Genomic DNA, 19,924 nt, shown 5'->3' with positions numbered 1-19,924 from the left:
AAGAACAATTTAGGGTACAGTTCTATTGTAGTGTGATAATTAATGATACTGTAAGTAGGAGACCATCTTTTTCAGACTTGTAGTCCATTGGAGAACTGGAAATTTAAATTGGCAGCTTATAACAAGATTTTAAATTATATTTTATTAAACTGAAAAGAATAGGTGGGATGAAAACAAAATATCATATAAAGAGGTTTTTAATAAAACATTTTTTCAGTTATATATACAATATGTATATGCATACATAAACATATACTCACTGTATACATATGTATACATATTACATGTGTATATGTATATTAATGAAGTATATGTAAGTGTGTACACAGAAACAAATTTATACATAAAATATATAGGTCTGAGTACAGGATCAGGGTCATTTTTTTATTTACTATGAGTCTTGGTCATCAAAGTTTGAAAGACACCGAAAAAGAAATTAATTTTATTCTTGTTTTAGGATATATGAAAGGGATGTTAGTTAATAACTATGTGAAGTCCATTTATCTCTTAAAAAGAAGTTGAAGGCTATAAAAAGATATCTAGTCTGAGAAATAATGGGTTGATTAACAGTAACCTAAATGATGCTGAAGGATAAAGCAGAACAAAATATTTCTGACTCATGATATGGAGAACATTAAATACTAGTGAAAAAAAAAAAAAAGGAATTCTCAAACACAAGGAGTTACCTCACATCCAGAAGTATTTTTGTGGAAGAAGCATTGGTACTAACCATATTCTATTGCAGCTTTGAGCAATGCCTCAGCATGAGTGGAGCCAAATGCATTGCGAACAAATCGTCTCCTTCGACGAAGATCATCTTCCCAGTAATCCAAACGCCAGAAATCATGCAATTGGCTAAGAGTAGAGGGAAAAAAAGTAATCCCTATTAATAACAATGTATAACTGGAAATACATTTTTCTATAAAATTGAAGTTATTTTGTTGGTCTCATTGAAAAATTAAGATAATGTGTATATATATATACACATTATATATATACACACATATATATAAATATATATATACACATATATTTATACACATACACAAATACAAGTGTGAAATATACATATATATATATATTCCCTCTACAACTGAAAAAGACTTAAAATAATAACATTCTTATATTTCAGGCATTATACCACTCAGCTCTGCTTTTTATTTTTTAAATTTTCTTATTTCTACTAAAAGCATTAATCATGTGGAGTTTAGTAACAAATGCAACATCAAATTACAAGTATTAATGGTACAGTTTGTTTCTTTTACACTATTTTTAACAAGGGATGTAAATCACAGAATACACCTCACTACAAATAGTTTACAATTTAATGACCATGGTTTCTTAGTAGGCTGAATTAAGAAGTATAAAATATTGCCCACTTGGATTTGGTGGAAAAATGATTAAAATAATGCACTGAAATATTCATTGAAATAATTCCCCACTGCCCACAGCAACCTGAGAAAAATGCAATTTTATCCATTATTAATAATACTGAACTAGAGCTGCAAAAATTTCCAGTATGTGGTAATTGTCTTGGTAAATTATTATTCTAATGCTAATAGAGTTCTTGGATGATTTTACAGCTTTCAACTAATATAAACCATTAATAGCCATGGCCAACATTGGCCATCACTGTCTTTTATACTCCAAACCAATACTAAAAATCCAGGAGATATTTCAGAAATGATGTAAATAGGCCCATTATATAGCCAATGAAATATTTTGTGATAATGATACAATTTTTGTTTGTTAGTTTAATTTCAGTAAACATTAGTAATAAATACCACTGCTTAAGAAGTCAATTTTTGTAATATTCTAATTTTCCAGAGCAGCAGTATTCATAAAAACATATAAAATACTTTCCTAGAAGATTTCACTTCATTAATTATTTTGATATTTTACTGTAGAAGAACACTTTAAGTCTGATTAAGGCAGGACCTATGTATGTTTTGCTCATCATTATATTCCTAGCACAATGTCTGGCACACAGCATGTTTTTACTAAATATTCACTGAATTAATGAAAACATTTTTTTAATTTCAAAAAAAACTATGGATTTTTTTCAATGTCTGGCCATTGAGAAAAATAATTTCATTTTGAAAGGCATTTTAGATTTTATGGCTATATAATTTTTTATCTATAATTTCATTATAAAAACCTGATAGTATAAAGGGCATATAAAAAGAACTAAAATTGTAAGTCTTTAAAGTATACTTTAATGCACTTATTTTTCCTGTACATCATAATTATAACTTAATTCTTCTGTTAAATAATGATTACTTGATGAATAATAGTAATAAATAGTATATCTCTCTAATTTAAAATAGGATGATTTCTATCCTTACAAATACAAACTAACCCCAGTAATTTAAGGAAGACCATGCTAAAATCCGGCTATATTTATTTTCAGTAAGATTATGTTAAAATTAAGTAACTGAATTCACCAAAAGCCGTCAGAGATCTAATGTTATCTAAAATTTCTAGCCCTAGACATAGTGTTCCCTATTCTTCTGTAAGGGCAGCTGAACAGTTCTGGAAAGGATATATAAAACAAACATAAGAAGACTCTGAAGACCTGAACCATACAAATTCTAGAATATGACACTGGAAAAACTCTTCTAGACATTGGCTTAGGCAAAGACTTCGAGACCAAGAACCCAGAAGCAAATGTAACAAAAAAAGGATAAATAGATGGGACTTAATTAAACTACAAAGCTTCCTTCCGCACAGTGAAAGAAATAAGCAGTAAACAGACAGTGGGAGAAAATTTTCATAATCTATACATTGGGCAAAAGGAATCCAAACAAATCAGCAAGAACAAAACAAACAATCCCATTGAAAAGTGGGCTAAGGACATGAATAGGCAATTCTCAAAATAAGATATACAAATGGCCAACAAACCTATGAAAGAATGCTCAGTATCATTAATTATCAGGGAAATGCAAATCAAAACCACAATGCAATACCACTTCGCTCCTCCAAGAATGAACATAATCAAAAAAATAAAAATAAATAGATGTTGGTGTGGATGTGGTGAGAATGTAAACATTTTACGCTGTTGGTAGGAACGTAAACTGGTATAACCACAATGAAAAACAGTGTGGAGATTCCTTTAAGAACGAAAAGTAGATCTACCATCTGATCCAGCAATCCCACTCCTGGGTATCTACTCAGAGGAAAAGAATTCATTATACAAAAAAGATAGTTGCACACAAATGTTTATAGCAGCACAATTTGCAATTGCAAAAATATGAAACCAGCCCAAATACCCATCAGTCAATGAGTGGATAAAGAAAATGTTATATATATACACACACGTATATATATATACATGTATATATACACACATATATACATATATATGTACACACACACACACACATACTTTGGGGACTCAAGGGAAAGGGTGGGAGGTGGCTGAGAAATAAAAGACTACACATTGGGTATAGGGTACGCTGCTCAGGTGATGGGTGCACCAAAATCTCAGAAATCACCACTTATAGAACTTATTCACATAACCAGATACCGCCTGTTCCCCAGAAACCTATTAAAATAAATTTAAAAAAAGAGAAGGCTCTGAAAGGTGAGAGAAGGTAGACTGACTAAGGACCTCAGGACATAAGGAACAACATATTGATGAGTTCTTTTTGCTTCATATATTCCACACTTGGAGGCAAAGAGGCCAACAGCCCAGATAGACAAATGAGTGCAGACAAAAAAAAAAAGCAAAAAAAAAAAAAAAAAAAAAGCCCCAGCAAAAGCCTGCTCCCTCTAGTCAAAGGACGAGAAAACAGCAGATTAGCAAGATGGAAAACTTTTAGACAACTGCTATACTCCAGCCAAACATCACAGAAAAATTGTGTCCCCACCTGACCTACACCAGCAAAGGATGGCGGTGAAGCCCAGACATGTACCCTCATGAAGGTGTAATGAGATACCCAACACCCTTGCTGGGTGTTATCAGAGACCACCAAGTAGGCAGCCAGGACTTCATCTCTGCTGGCTGGTAACAAGGTGCCCCACTCACATGGAGTCAGTGGAGACCATGTGGAGAGGCTGGCTTTCGACCTCCCATTGGATAGTAATGGGGCATCCCTCCTCCTCCCCACTGGCGTAGTGTCAGAGGAAGCCTACTACAGAGTCAGGATTTCTACTGCTGACAAACAACAATGAGGCCAGCCCACCAGTGGACATCACATGGGGACCGGGAACTCCCACCCCCATCAAGCAGTATGAGAAGAGCCCCTGACTCACTGGGTTTCAATGGACGTCAAGTGAAGAACTTAGATTTCTACTACCATGTAGCAGATATAAGACAGTGTCCCCTCTTCCAGATGAAGCATGTTATAGAAAGTCTAAATGGAAGGTTTAAATAAAATAAATTTTCTCAGAAAAAAAATAAGAAAAGGTCCAAGTTTCAATCTAAAATCACTTGTCACACCAAGAAGCTGGAAAATCTCCAAGGGTATGCAAAAAGATCACCCCAAAATGCCAACATTGAAATGGTGAAGAATTTAAAGCAGCCATGATTGACAATATGCTTCAATATGCAATTATGAAAATATTTGAAATGAATGAAAAAAAAATACGCTTAGCAAAGAAATAGAAACTCTCAGAAAAGAAACAGAAGATGTAAGGAAGAACCAAATGGAAATTTTTGAACTGACATTATATAATAACCAAAATAAAAGCTCAGTAGATGTGCTTAACAGCAGAATGGAAGGGACAGAGGGAGGAATCACTTAATTGGAAGACAGGATAATAGAAATTATGCAATCCAAATAACAGAAGGAAATAGATGAAAAAGTGAACAGAGCCTTAGGGATCTGTGGAGCACAACATTTAGCATTTGTGTCACTGGAATCCTAGAAGGAGAGGAGAAAGTAGGCAGAGCCGAAACAATATCTGAAAAAATAATGGCGGAAAACTTTCTAAATTTGGCAAAGCCATAAATGTACAGATTTAAGTAGCTCACTGAACTCCAAACTAAATCCAAGGAAGTCCATGCTGAGACACATCATAATTAAATTTCTGAAAACTGAGCGCAAAGAAAGTCTAAAGAGCAGCCAGAGAAAAATGGCATCTCATTTAGAGAAGTAAAACAATTAGAATGACAACATATTTTACATCAGAAACAATGATGACCAGAGGAAGTGGCAAAATACTTTTTAGGTGCTAAAAGAAAAGAACTGTCAACCCCAAATCCTATAGCCAATGAAGACACCTCCAGGAATAGTAAGTGAATATGTCTTTAGATGAAGTAAAAGCCAGAATATTTATTGCTATCATATCTAGTCTAAAAGAAAGGCTACAGGCAGTTCTGCAAACATGAGGGAGGTAATAGAAGAAACACTGAAACATTAGGGAGGAAGAAAGAACACAATAAGCAAAATATGACTATCTATAATAGGCTTTCCTTTTCCTCTTGAGTTCTCTAAATTATGTTTTACTGTTGAAACACAAATTGTAACACTGATGTGGTTCTAAGTGTATTTACTGGTAATATTTAAGATAAATATATTATAAATGGGGGAGGGCAAAGGGATGTGAAGGGATGTAAAGTGTCTATATTTCACATGGACTGATAGAATGATAGCACCAGTAGACTGATAAGGCTATGCATAAAAAATGTAATACTTAGAGCAAACACTAAAAAAGTTACACAAAGGGATATACTAAGAAATGTAGATAAATCAAAACAGAATTCTAAAAAATGACCAAGTCACCCACAGGAAGGCAGGAAAAAAAACCTCTTGATTTAAAAAAGAATTCTCAAGGGAAAACAAAAAGAACACAGAACTGAATGAAAATCACAATAAAAAATATCAACACTTGTTGGACACAACTAAAGTAGGACTGAGAGGGTAATCTATAGTATTAAATGCATATATTAGAAAAGAAGAAACATTTAAAATCAGTAGTCTAAATTCTCACCTTTAGAACACATAAAAGGCAAGTAGAAGAAAGGAACAATAAAAAAAGCAGAAATCAATAAAAATCAGTGAAACTGAAAACAAAAACAACAGAGAAAAATTAACAAAACAAAGAGCTGTTTCTTTGAAACAAATCAGTAACACTGACACACCTCTGAAAAGACTGACAAAGAAAAAAGAGTAGACACAAATTACCAATATCAGGAATGAAAAAGAGGATATCATTACCGACTCTGAAGACATCAAAAGAACGAGTGGATACTGTGAAAGACTCTACACACATAAATTTGACAACTTAGAAGAAATGGACCAAAAACCACAAATGACCACTACTCACCCAATGTGAAAAAGATAACATGAACATCTCTGTAACAATTAAGGAAATTTAAGATGTTTACTCCCCTCTCCCCAAATCTCCAGGCTGAGATAGTTTCACTGAAGAATTTTATTAAACATTTAAAGAAGAATTAACTCCAATTATGCATAATCTCTTCCAGAAAACAGAAGAGGAAGACACATTTCTCAATAATTATTGTAGCTAATATCACTCCAATACAAAAACCAAAAACAGTACAAAAGAAGAAAACTACAGACCAATATCCATCCTTTATACAGACAAAAAAATTCTTAAGAATCCATGTAGTGCATTACATTAACAGCTGAAGAAGAAAAATCACATGATCACATTAGTCATTATAAAAGGTATCTGACAAAATTTAGCAATGATTCACAATTTTAGAAAAGTTCAGGAAAACAGGAATAAACGGCAATTTCTTCAACTCGATAAAAGTATCGACAAAAAACTATAGCTAACTTGATACGTAAGAGTGAATGACTGAATGTTCTCCACCTAAAACTGGGAATAAGCCAAAGATGTCTGCTGTTACCACTCTTACTCAACAGGGTACTGAAATTTATAGCCAATGCAGTGAGGCAAAAGAGAGGAAATAAGAGGAATATAAACAGAAAAAGAGGAAATAAAATTGTCCCTATATGCAGATAACATGACTGTCTATATAAAAAATCATGCAAAATCTGTCAAACACTCCTGGAACTAATGACTGAGGTAAGCAAGGTCACAAGATGCAAGATAGACACACAAATAATAATTCTATTTCTATATACTAGCAGTGAATATGTGGACACAAAAAATTACAATCACTAAATGGAAAGATAATTGGCTATATCCTATTATACTGTGGGACCTGACGGAGGAGTCCTATTACTTTTTTAGACTGCACCTCAGGTTATTCTGGGTTTTAGTCCTTCCGATATCTATATACAGAGTTGTGTGTTGTTCCTTGGCACTTCTGTGCTCTTTTCATATTTTTTGGGGGGTGGGGGTAGATATTAAGCCCAACATTCACATTATTTAAAAAATGTGGCACTCATAATTAACCAATGGATGAGTTTTACAGATTCACAAAACTGAAATGGTCTACAAAATTTTATGGGGATATGTACATATGTATTTTTGAGGGAGAAGTCTAGAGTTTTATTACATTTTTCTAAAAGTAGTTTCTAATAAAGAAATGTTCAGAAACACTGTTATTAGTATAGTTTGAAAGTTTGTGTCCAAATTCATATGTTGAAATCCTTACCTCCAAGGTGATGGTATGATGTGCTGGGGCTTTGGGGAAAGTAATTAGGTCATGAGAGAAGAGCCCTTGTGAATGGGATTAGTGCCCTTATCAAATAGGCTCAAGGGAGCTTGTTCGCCCCTTCCATGATGTGCGGACACAGGGAGAAGGCACTGTTCTATGAACCAGGAGGTGGGGCCCTCATCAAACACCAAATCTACTGGTATTTTGATCCTGGACTTCTCACTTCTAGAACTGTGATAAATAAATTTTTGTTGTTCATAAGCTACCTAGTTTATGGACCAGGTTAAGCATCTCTAATCTGAAAATCCAAAATGTTACAAAATCCAAAATTTTTGAGTGCTGACAAGATGCCGTAAGTGGAAAATTCCACATGTAAGTACTTAACACAAACTGTGTTTCATTGTTTCATGTACAAAATTATTAAAAATATTATATAAAATCTTTAGGCCATGTGTATAAGGTATATATATGAAACATAGACAATTGTGTGTGTTTTTTTTTTAGATGGAGTCTCGTCTCTGTCACCCAGGCTAGAGTGCAATGGCATGATCTCGGCTCACTGCAACCTGCGCCTCCCATGTTCAAGCGATTCTCCTGCCTCAGGCTCCCGGGGAGCTGGGACTACAGGCTCATGCCACCACACCTGGCGAATTTTTGTATTTTAGTAGAAATGGGGTTTCACCATGTTGGCCAGGCTGGTCTCAAACTCCTGACCTCAGGTGATCCGCCCTCCTCAGCCTCCCAAAGTGCTGGAATTACAGGCATGAGCCACCATGCCTGGCTGACAACTGTTTTTAAACTTGGGTCCCACCCTCAAGATATCGCATTATGTATATGCAAATATTCCAAAATCTGAAAAAAATCCTAAATTCAAAACACTCTGGTTCCAAGTGTTTCAGATAAGGAATACTCGGCCTATATTTTGTTATAGCAGCCTCAATGAACTAAAACATAGAGTAAACAAATAATACTTTCCTTATACCCTCATTTTTCTGATAATATTGTTTACCACCAAGTCATGAATCATGAGAGGTTTTTCTACTGTAGAATAGTATGTTCATAAAAGGCTTATATTCCAACACCATTATATTTGGCATCTGTGCCAGGTTACCAATCTAGGATATCATCATCTGTTTTCTGTTCAAACTCCTTCTCTTCTATTTCTTTCCATCCTTCCTTCTATGGTTTTCATTCAAAAATATATTTATTGAGCATCTGTTTTGTGTTAGGCAATATTCTCAGTGGTGAGCATATATTCTTGTGGTAAAACAACATCATGCATTTCTCTTCCTTTCATTCTCACATGTACTTCACTCTGTTTTCCTACTGAAATTCATAAATATACAAGCACATAGTTTTTTCTGTTTATTTAGGGAAACTGCTCCTGCATCACTCCTTTTAGTATTTCAATATAAGTTATTCTTCTGCCATTTTCTTCTGTAACATATGAGTCACTATAGAAAAAACAACAGAAAATACTCTAATAATAATGTCTTTAAGAGTAACACATAACAATATCAATATTAAATGTAAATGGGCTAAATGCTCCAATTAAAAGACAAAGACTGGCAAATTGGATAAAGAGTTAAGACCCATCAGTGTGCTGTATTCAGGAGATCCATCTCACGTGCAGAGACACACAGAGGCTCAAAATAAAGGGATGGAAGAAGACCTACTAAGCAAATGGAAAACAAAAGAAAGCAGGGGTTGCAATCCTAGTCTCTGATAAAACAGACTTTAAACCAACAAAGATCAAAAGAGACAAAGAAGGCCATTACATAATGGTAAAGGGATCATTTCAGCAAGAAGAGCTAACTATCCTAAATATGTATGCACCCAATACAGGAGCACCCAGATTCATAAAGCAAGTCCTTGGAGACCTATAAAGAGACTTAGACTCCCACACAATAATAATGGGAGACTTTAACACCCCACTGTCAACATTAGACAGATCAATGAAACAGAAAGTTAAAAAGAATATCCAGGAAATGAACTCAGCTCTGCACCAAGCGAACCTAACAGACATCTACAGAACTCTCCACCCCAAATCAACAGAATGCACAATCTTCTCAGCAGTGCATCGCACTTATTCCAAAATTGACCACATAGTTGGAAGTGAAGCACTCCCCAGCAAATGTAAAAGAACAGAAATTATAACAAACTGTCTCTCAGACCACAGTGCAATCAAACCTATCTGACAAAGGGCTAATATCCAGAATCTACAAAGAACTTAAACAAATTTACAAGAAAAAATGAAACAACCCCATCAAAAAGTGGGCAAAGGATATGAACAGACACTTCTCAAAAGAAGACATTTAAGCAGTCAACAGACACATGAAAAAATGCTATCACTGGCCATCAGAGAAATGCAAATCAAAATCACAATGAGATACCATCTCACACCAGTTAGAATGGCGATCATTAAAAAGTCAGGAAACAACAGGTGCTGGAGAGGATGTGGAGACATAGGAACGCTTTTACACTGTTGCTGGGACTGTAAACTAGTTCAACCACTGTAGAAGACAGTGTGGCGATTCCTCAAGGATCTAGAACTAGAAGTACCATTTGATCCAGCCATCCCATTCCTGGGCATATACCCAAAGGATTATAAATCATGCTGCTATAAAGACACATGCACACGTATGTTTACTGCAGCACTATTCACAATAGCAAAGACTTGGAACCAACCCAAATGTCCATCAATGATAGACTGAATTAAGCAAATGTGGCATATATGCACCATGGAATACTATGCAGCCATAAAAAAGGATGAGTTCATGTACTTTGTAGGGACATGGATGAAGCTGGAAACCATCATTCTGAGCAAACTATCACAAGGACAGAAAACCAAGCACTGCATGTCCTCACTCATAGGTGGGAACTGAACAATGAGATCACCTGGACTCGGGAAGGGGAATATCACACACTGGGGCCTATCATGGGGAGGGAGGAGGGGGGAGGGATAGCATTAGGAGATATACTTAATGTAAATGATGAGTTAATGGGTGCAGCACACCAACATGGCACATGTATACATATGTAACAAACCTGCACGTTGTGCACATGTACCCTAGAACTTAAAGTATAATAAAAAAAGAGTAACTGTAGATGTGACTATTATTAATAATTTGTAAGCATGATGAGAACTTCATGTTATCCTATTATATATCTATTTAGTCAGTATAATCTGATTGCTCTAAGAGTTTCAATGAATGTCCTCAGTTTGGTATATAAAAGCATTTCTTTTCATGAGGAAGGGCTAATTTAGATTTCCTGTATTTGGAGAGTACCCTGTTGAATAGACAGGAGCCACCTGTGCTACTGTCTCCACAGTGGCACCGGTAGTCATACTACACTGAAGTCTGTTTGGATTTGTTAGCTTATACATTTATTGTCTCATGCATGATACCTCCAATGATGTGAACTAGGAAGGTGAGTGTGATATCATATGCTTTCTTTTAAGCAGTTTATTTTTTGGTCTTTATAACTTTGTGCCATTAATGACTAAATTATACAGAAACATTGAGCATCATATGTATATTTTGTTCATGAGTGTGGTTATATGAGAACAGTGTACTATTGCAAGAAAAGAACATATGAACAGTCAATAATTAATGAAGGGAAGATTTCCAGTTAGGTTGTATTATGGTAATTAATGTTATTATTGATATAATGATGTTCATTAACTGGAACTTGGTTTTATTTTTAGATAAATAGGGTTTAGACACTCATAGTTTCCTCAATAACATTTTTGATAATTGCATTTTCAACTTATGAGCATGCACTTGATTTTCCTTAAAGCCCCTTGGTCCCCCAGGAATGGTTCCCCTTTATAAGCTACAGAGAAAACTGAATTTACCTGGTGAAGCACTACTGAAAATGTTAATTGGTTATTTAATATGTAGTAACAAAAACTATCCAACAGAACAGAGGAAAGAGTGAAATAAACAAAGGAATATTTTACTAAATATACACATAAAATACATGATAAATTGAAATTCCCTTTGGCTACAAGAGTTAAGTGGTAATCACTGAGGTCAGGACTTCTGTGCATGAATTCTAATCCCACCAAGATTAAACAAAAACGTTAAGTACTGAGAGTTACAAATGGTTATCCTCTCCTTGTTCTATACACATTTTAAAATTGTACTTTTCTATCACTTTGAACTTAATCATGTTGATGTGACCTCCTCCAGCTAATAAAATGTGAGCAGAAATGAGACATTTCCAGACAAAAACTTTAAGAGCCAATATACAATTTGCAATATTCCCTTCCTACCATTTTAGTGATCAAGAAAATAGGCCAATATTTACTGAGAGCTTTCTGTGTTCTAGGTACTTTTCTAATCATTACATACATATCTACTCACTACTCCACCAGTTTTCATTAATCCTTTTGAGATAGGTACTATTATTAATTCATTGCACAGATGAAGAAATGGAAGCACAGAGTGGTTAAGTAATGTGCCCAAGATCATATAACTAGTTGGTGGCAGAATGTGTCCTCAGGCAGTCTGACTTCCTTGCTTATGCTGCACCGCTTCTCACTGTAAAGAAAGCAACCAGGAAAATGGACTATCTTAAGGATACTACATTGACAGCACCAGCATAGCTGTTTCCTGCCTCTCTACAACCAGTACTAATTACTCTGGATAAACAGTGATAACTATGAAATATGTAGAGTACTGTATGTGTAATGTCTATGTTCATTCATTAGTCAACAAATACTTATTGTACAAATCTATGAGCCAAGCCATAGACTAAATACGAGGCATGCACACTAGGTAAATATCAGCATAATTCTAGTCTTTATGCAGCTTTCAGTCTATTTCATAATAAAAACAAACTTATAGTTAAAATTTTTGACAAACTGAAGGAAAGAGGTGAGACAAAGTAATGAAAATGGGGGAACCCACTTGCTGCACAGGTGAATGTATAAGTACACATACGAGAATACACTAATGAAACATGATTACAAAATATGTTGAAAAGACACAGTCTATACTTACTGGCACTGTTCTCCACCATAAGAAAGGTCATCACTCTTTCATTTAATATGTCTTGTGTCCTGTTGGATGTATTCCCAGTGATATATAGTACTGCAATGCCGTGTGTTTGTGCATGTATGTGTGCACACACACAAAATCTCTTACCTATAATATGTATCTGTATACATACTAGCGGACTTCAAAAGGTTCATGGAAAATGTGTATTATGAAAACATTATGCATGGATTTCAAATTTTTTGCACCAAAATAAACTTGTACTAACTTGCTATATGTCTGAACAGGATATAGTAAGGCACTAAGAAAGATAAGACATCAGTTTGAACAAAACCCCTCTCAGAGCAACATAAGTCCTGCTAGAACTGAACTAAGAACAAGTACCAAATTTATGGTAAAGTTTGGGTGGAAGAATGATACAATCATTGATGGTTAAAAAAACATTCATGGAAACAATTAAAGAAAGCAGAAGCTTACAAATAAAAAACTTGTATTGTCCCCTTCTTTTCACAAGTGTTGATGGATGACTTTTTAAAGAGACAAGCCAAATGTAGTGGCTCATGCCTGTAATCACAGCACTTTGGAAGGCTGAGATGGGAGGACTGCTTGAGCCCAAGAGTTCAAGACCAGCCTGGATAACATGGTATGACCCTTTATTACAAAAACTAAAAAAAAAAAAAAAAAAAAAAAAAAAAAAAAATAGCAGGGCATGGTGGCACATGCCTGTGGTCCCAGCTATTCAGGAGGTGAGGCAGGAGGATAGCTTGTACCCAGGAGGTCAAGGTTTACAATGAGCTGTGTTTGCACCACTGCTCTCCAGCCTGGGCAACAAAGCACAACTCTATCTCAAAAAAAAAAAAAAAAAAAAAAAAAGAGACAAGATAATGTTGAAGATGAAGCTTGCAGAGGCACAGGCAAATCATCTACAACAATTTATGAAAAAAAATTAATCTTGCTTGTACCCTAATTGAAGAGGACCAATGATTAACAGCACACACAATAACCAATACTATAGAAATCTCAACTGGTTCAGCTTACACAATTCTAACTGAGAAATTAAAATTAAGCAAATTTTCCACTGGATGGGTACCAAAATCAATGCACCCATATCAGCTGCATATGAGAGCAGAGCTTTCAACAGAAATTTTAAACAAGTAGGATAAAGACCTTGAAGTATTTCTTTGAACAACTGTAACAGGAGATAAAACTTACTATCCTAAAAACAGCACAGTCAAAGCAATGACTACCAAGAGGTGGAAGTGGTCCAGTCAAAGCAAAAGTGAACTGGTCAAGAGCAAAGGTCATGGTAACTGTTTTGTGGGCTGCTCAAGGCATTTTGCTTGCTGACTTTCTGGAGAACCAAAGAATGATAGTATCTGCTTATTATGAGAGTGTGTTGAGAAAGCCAGCTAAAGCTTTAGCAGAAAAATGCCCAGGAAAGCTTCATCAGAGTCCTCTGACATGACAATGTTCCTGCTCATACCCTCATCAAACAAGTGCAATTTTCAAAGAGTTTCTATGGGAAATCAGCAGGCATGCACCATGCAGTCTTGATTTGGCTCCCTGTAACTTCTTTTTGTTTCCTAACCTTAAAAAGTTTGTAAAGGGTACCCTTCTCTTCAGTTAATAATGTAAAAAAGACTATACTGACATGTTAAATTCCAAGACCCTCAGTTCTTTAGGGATGGACTAAATGGCTGGTATTACTTACAAAAGTGTCCTGAACTTGATGGCATTTATGTTGAGAGATAAAGTTTATATTTCTTTATTCCTTTTAATTCCATTTTTCTGTGAAACTTTTGAAGTCCCCACTTACATTTGATATATATCTCAAGCCGTTACTACTATTTTGATTCTTGCCTATGTATTACTGAGCACTTCTTTCAAGGTCTTCTTTCTCTGATACTCAGGGTTGTGTATTACTATATGGTTATTATATCAATTTACATTGCAAATTAATTGGTGAAGTTCCTGAAAAAATGCATCCTTTCTGCATTTAGGAGGTATACTTTCACATTCTGACACTGTAAAGTTATGGCTCAGACAGTCAAATCCTAGTTTTTAGTTCAATGTTTTAAAGCCAGGCTAATTTGTTCCTTCTCCGTGTGACTGCTAAACACGGAATGAAAGATAGGATTCTGTAATCAGAACTGTAAATACATCACTGAGCTGCATTTCAACTTTTTGTTTATATCCCCATTTATTTCCATGCATATCAGTAGGATAGTCATTATTAATGATGATTCTTGATAAATTCTCTGAAACATTTTGGATTCACACTAGAGGAAGACGATAAATACCAGTATCAAATCAAACAGGATCCCCAATTAATAATAATGAAACTTTAGGCAAAAAAAGCATGAATATAATTAAATAAAAGTTAGATTGTATAAGCTATACTTAATAATTAGAAAAGTTTGTTATCAACCAAATCAAATAAAGACATGAAAAAAGACAGTGGGTAGGAAAGTAACATTTTGTCTAAAATTTTAATTCCAGTATGTGTTTCTTTTACTACTTTGTTAAGCTGCAGCCCTCTCTACACTTCCCCCTTTGTAGTTTCCGCTACCTTCTGCCTCCCTTTTCCCCTGTATTGCCCACTGCAGCAATAATATATTTTACTTCTCGGCATCACTTTTACTCCAAATTTACTTATTTATCAGAAAGAGAAAAAGGTAGAGCCATTTGGTTAAAGTATGATAACTTACTATTAGTTACATGCAAAATAAAATATCTAGGCGAAAAATACACTATACAAGTAAACTCTTCACTCACAGTGAATTTTGAAATATCATGTTAATATTACACAGTTCTTTTTTTTTAACTTTTAAGTTCAGGAGTACTTGTGCGGGTTTGTTACATAGGTAAACTTGTGTCATTGGGGTTTGTTGTACAGATTATTTCATCATCCAGGTATTAAGCTTAGTACCCAGCAGTTATTTTTCCTGATCCTCTCTGTCCTCCCACCCTCTACTCTCAGACAGGCCCCAGTGTGTGTCGTTTCCCTCTATGTGTCCATGTGTTCTCATCATTTAGCTTCCACTTACCAGTGAGAACATGTGGTGTTTCATTTTCTGTTCCTGTTAGTTTGCTAAGGATAATGGCCTCTAGCTCCATCAACCTACCCGCAAAGGACAGGATCTTATTCTTTTTTATGGAAGCATTGTATTCCATGGTGTATATGTACCACATTTTCTTTATCCAGCCTATCATTGATGGGTATTTAGGTTGATTCCATATCTTTCCTATTGTGAATAGTGCTGCAATGAACATACACATGCATGTCTTTATAACAGAATGATTTATATTCCTTTGGGTATATACCCAGTAATGGGATTGCTGGATCTAATGGTATTTCTGCCTTCGGGTTTTTCAGGAATTGCCACACTGTCTTCCACACTGGTCGAACTGACTGACACTCCCACGAACAGTGTACAAGTGTTCCATTTCCTCTACTACCTCAACAGCATCTGTTGTTTTTGACTTTTGAATAATAGCCATATTCTGACTGGTGTGAGATGGTGTCTCATTGTGGTATTCATTTGCATTTCTCCTATGATCAGTGATGTTGAACTTTTTTTCATATGATTGTTGGACACATATATATCTTCTTTTGAAAAGTGTTCATGCTCTTTGCCCACTTTTTAATTGGGTTGTTTTTTGCTTGTAAATTTGTTTAAGTTCCTAAAAGACACTGGATGAGACCTTTGTCAGATGCATAGTTTGCAAAAATTTTCTTCCATTCTGTAAATTGTCTGTTTAGTCTATTGACAGTTTCTTCTGCTGTGCAGAAGCTCTTTAAAAAGATCCCATTAGTCAATTTTTGCTTTTGTTGGAATTGCTTTGGTGTCTTCATCATGAAATCTTTGCCCATGCCTATGTCCTGAATTGTATTGCCTAGCCTGTCCTCCAGAGTTTTAATAGTTTTGGGTTTTATATTTAAGTCTTTAATCCATCTTGAGTTTATTTTTGAATATGGTATAAGGAAGGGGTCCAGTTTCAACCTTCTGCATATGGCTAGCCACTTATCTTAGCACCAAATTTACTGAATAAGAAATCCTTTCTCCATTGCTTCCTTTTGTCAGGTTTGTCAAAGATCAAATAGCTATAGGTATCTGGTCTTATTTCTGGGTTCTGTATTCTGTTCCATTGGTCTATGTGTCTGTTTTTGTATCCACCATACTGTTTTGGTTACTGTAGCCCTGTAGTATATTTTGAAGTTGGGTAGTGTGATGCCTCCAGCTTTATTCTTTTTGCTTATGATTGCATTGGCTATTTGGGCTCTTTTTTGTCCTATATGAATTTTAAAATAGTTTCTTCTAGTTCTGTGAAGAATCTCAATGGTAGGTTAATAGGAATAGCATTAAAACTATAAATTGCTTTGGTCAATATGGCCATTTTAATGATATCAATTCTTTCTATCCATGAGCATGGAATGTTTTTCCAATTATTTGTGTCATCTCTGATTTCTTCGAACAGTGGTTTGTAGGTCTCCTCATAGAGATCTTTCACCTCCCTAGTTAGCTGTATTCCTAGGTACTTGATTCTTTTTGTGGCAACTGTGAATGGGAGTTCATTCCTGATTTGGCTCTCCAGCTTGACTGTTGATGATGTACAGCAATGCTAGTGATTTTAGTGTTATGTAGTAATTTTTAAAGGGCGAAGTATATTTATACCAGAAACATTAAAGTGGACGGATGCATCTTTTTGATAAAGGGCAGAGCAAATCATTCAAGAGGAAATCTTCATTCTGTCCTTAAAATAATCATATCAGAGGCTTATAGCCTTTTTTTTTTGGAATGATGCAGAAAGGTCTTCTAAGAGTATTAGATGTCATCATATTTGATTCTTTAATCTGGGTTTTATTTTATTTTGCTTTCTTCAGGAAAAGCAGTTTTTTTAAGAACAAAAAATACTTAGCTGTTGCTTCTTGTCTCTTGGTTATCACTCCCTATAAGCCTAATTTTCTGGTATCTGAAGGAATAAAGTGGTTTTATAGTCTTTAAGGGATAATTTCAATGTGATAACCACAAACAGAAAAAAATAGTTTGGGTGCAGAGGCTCATGCTTGTAATCCCAGCACTTTGGGAGGCTGAGGCAGGTGGACTGCTGGAGGTCAGGAGTTTGAGACCAGTCTGGCTAACATGGTGAAACCCTGTCTCTACTGAAAAAACACAAAAATTAGCCAGGTGTGGTGGTAGGTGCCTGTAATCCCAGCCACTTGGGAGGCTGAAGCAGGAGAATTGCTTGAACCTGGGAGGCAGAGGGTGCAGTGAGCTGAGATTACACCACTGCACTCCAGCCTGGGCAATTGAGTGAGACCCTGTCTCAAAACAAAACAAAACAAAACAAAAAAACAAACCCATAAACATCTGGTCAGGTTCTATATGCAACTGTAAGATATAAAAGCAGGCATTTTAAGTGTGTTGTCCAGGAAACTGAGCTCAACTCTCACAAAATATTTATTCACAATGTTGATAAAATCTGAATTTCAGCTAAAGGAGGAGGAACAAAATTAACAATTGAGTGTTCAGACAGAGCAGTAGAGTTGTGGTTCTTGAGCTTTCCTTAATCTACGACTAAAGAGGAAGAGCCACCCCACTAGAGCACCACCAACTGATTTCTTGTGGTGGTTAAAGTTCTTAAAGGTCACCAGGTATGATCCTACAGAAAAGATTTGACTGAAACCTGGGTGGGATTGGAGACCATTATTCCAAGTGAAGTAACTCAGGAATGGAAAAGCAAACATCATATGTTCTCACTCATAAGTGGGAGCTGAGCTATGAGGATACAAAGGCATAAGAATGATACGATGGACTTGGAGACTCAAAGAAAGGGTGGGAGGGGGTGAGGGATAAAACACTACAAATTGGGTACAGTGTACACTGCTCAGGTGACAGATGCACCAAGATCTCGGAAATCACCACTAAGAACTTATTCATGTAACCAAACACCACCTGTTCCCCCAAAACCTACTGAAATAAATTAAAAAAAAAAAAAAAGATTTGGCTGAGGTGAATGGAAGGGTTTAAAGGTGAAACATTTGAGGAAAAATTTAGTACAATGAGTATGTTTTTTCACTTTAACACGAAGGAAAAAAGTGGTTCCAAATATTAAACAAGAAAGCAGGGCTGGAGAGTAAAAAAGAGAAATAATTTGTTTTTAGCTTTATTCAGTAAGCTCTCTATTACCACAAATGTGAAATTGCATTTTCACTCTTTGCATCTTTAACAAGCTCTTCTTCTGACTCAGCTTTTTCTTTTTCTTTTTCTTTTTTTTTTTTCTGGGGATGGCGGGGGCGGGAATAGCATACAAACCTTTTTAGAGCTCATATACACTCTTTTTCTTTTCTGCCGGTAGAGCTAGACTCTCAGTTTACAGCAATCTCAGGGCCAAGATAATTACTTTAATCTTAATTAACAAAATTATAAAATTACTTGTGAAATATCTAATTCCATTGAGCAATTACCACACTTGGAAGAAAGTAGGCATTCTTTCATCTTAGTAATTACTGCTATATTGAATTGAATAGGCTTACATATTCTTAGAAATTGTAATTAAAAATTCTTCCCCATAAGACTTCAAAATTTGATTACTGTTAGAAATCCCACAGAAAAGGACTTACTTTGAGATGAACATCCTTAAATGCGAAATTGTACAATTGTCAATTATTTTTGAAACTACGTCTATCACTGCAAAATCAGTTTTTAAAATCTCATAAAATATTTTATATTAAAGATGTCTTATTAGCTATGTCATATTTATAAGCCTGGTATTAAAATTGTTAAGTTCATGATTTTTACTACAGAAATTATCTAAAGTTCAGGTCTTTCATTCACAAAACAGGGAAAAATAAAATCGATTCTGTAAAACTGATAGAAGGAATATATGTAAAGTGTTTAGCTCAGTGCCTGGCACATATAAGTAAGCAGCAGTAGCAGCAGCAGCAGCAGCAGCATGAGACAGTCTACTAAGATATGGGTTTAAATCCCAGCCCTGCCACCTGCTAGGTAAATGATAACTTCTCTGAGTATTCATTTCTCATTCATATGGATGCAATAGTTCTTATAATGCTCTTTTCCTAGTGCTTGCCATGAGTCCACCAACAAATAGTAATTACATCAACTGTCACACAGACTAAAGTGCATGTATTTTTGCATTTCTATTTCCACAATATGTTTTCAAAAAATCCAGATTTGTTTCTTTTCAAACATAACAATTTTTAATGCAACATTTACCGAAGTGATAGAAATACTGAAGTAAATTTCCTATCCTGCTTCTCAGGGTCCACAGAGGGCCCTCTTTCCAGCATCATCTCTCCTACTGCATTATCCAGAATCTTCACTCCCTTCTGACGGTTTCCTCCAGTCTTGTGTTGTTCATT

At 35.3% G+C, this 19,924-nt stretch overlaps 1 protein-coding gene across 7 annotated transcripts in view; it reads right to left on the bottom strand.

Moving 5' to 3' along the window:
- NBEA (neurobeachin) overlaps nucleotides 1-19,924 on the bottom strand; it is a 742,365-nt gene that overhangs the window by 259,464 nt on the left and 462,977 nt on the right. For all 7 annotated transcript variants that reach the window (XM_028837519.2, XM_028837523.2, XM_028837524.2 and 4 more), the window contains one exon: nucleotides 731-855. In XM_028837519.2, coding sequence (XP_028693352.1) covers nucleotides 731-855 — 125 coding nt within the window. The remainder of the gene's footprint in view (nucleotides 1-730; nucleotides 856-19,924) is intronic.

This window comes from Macaca mulatta, chromosome 17, assembly GCF_049350105.2.
Source record: "Macaca mulatta isolate MMU2019108-1 chromosome 17, T2T-MMU8v2.0, whole genome shotgun sequence".
In the NCBI taxonomy this organism is placed as follows: domain Eukaryota; kingdom Metazoa; phylum Chordata; class Mammalia; order Primates; family Cercopithecidae; genus Macaca; species Macaca mulatta.
Note: the sequence above shows the minus strand (reverse complement) of the source record. Positions and strands in the feature narration are given on the sequence as shown.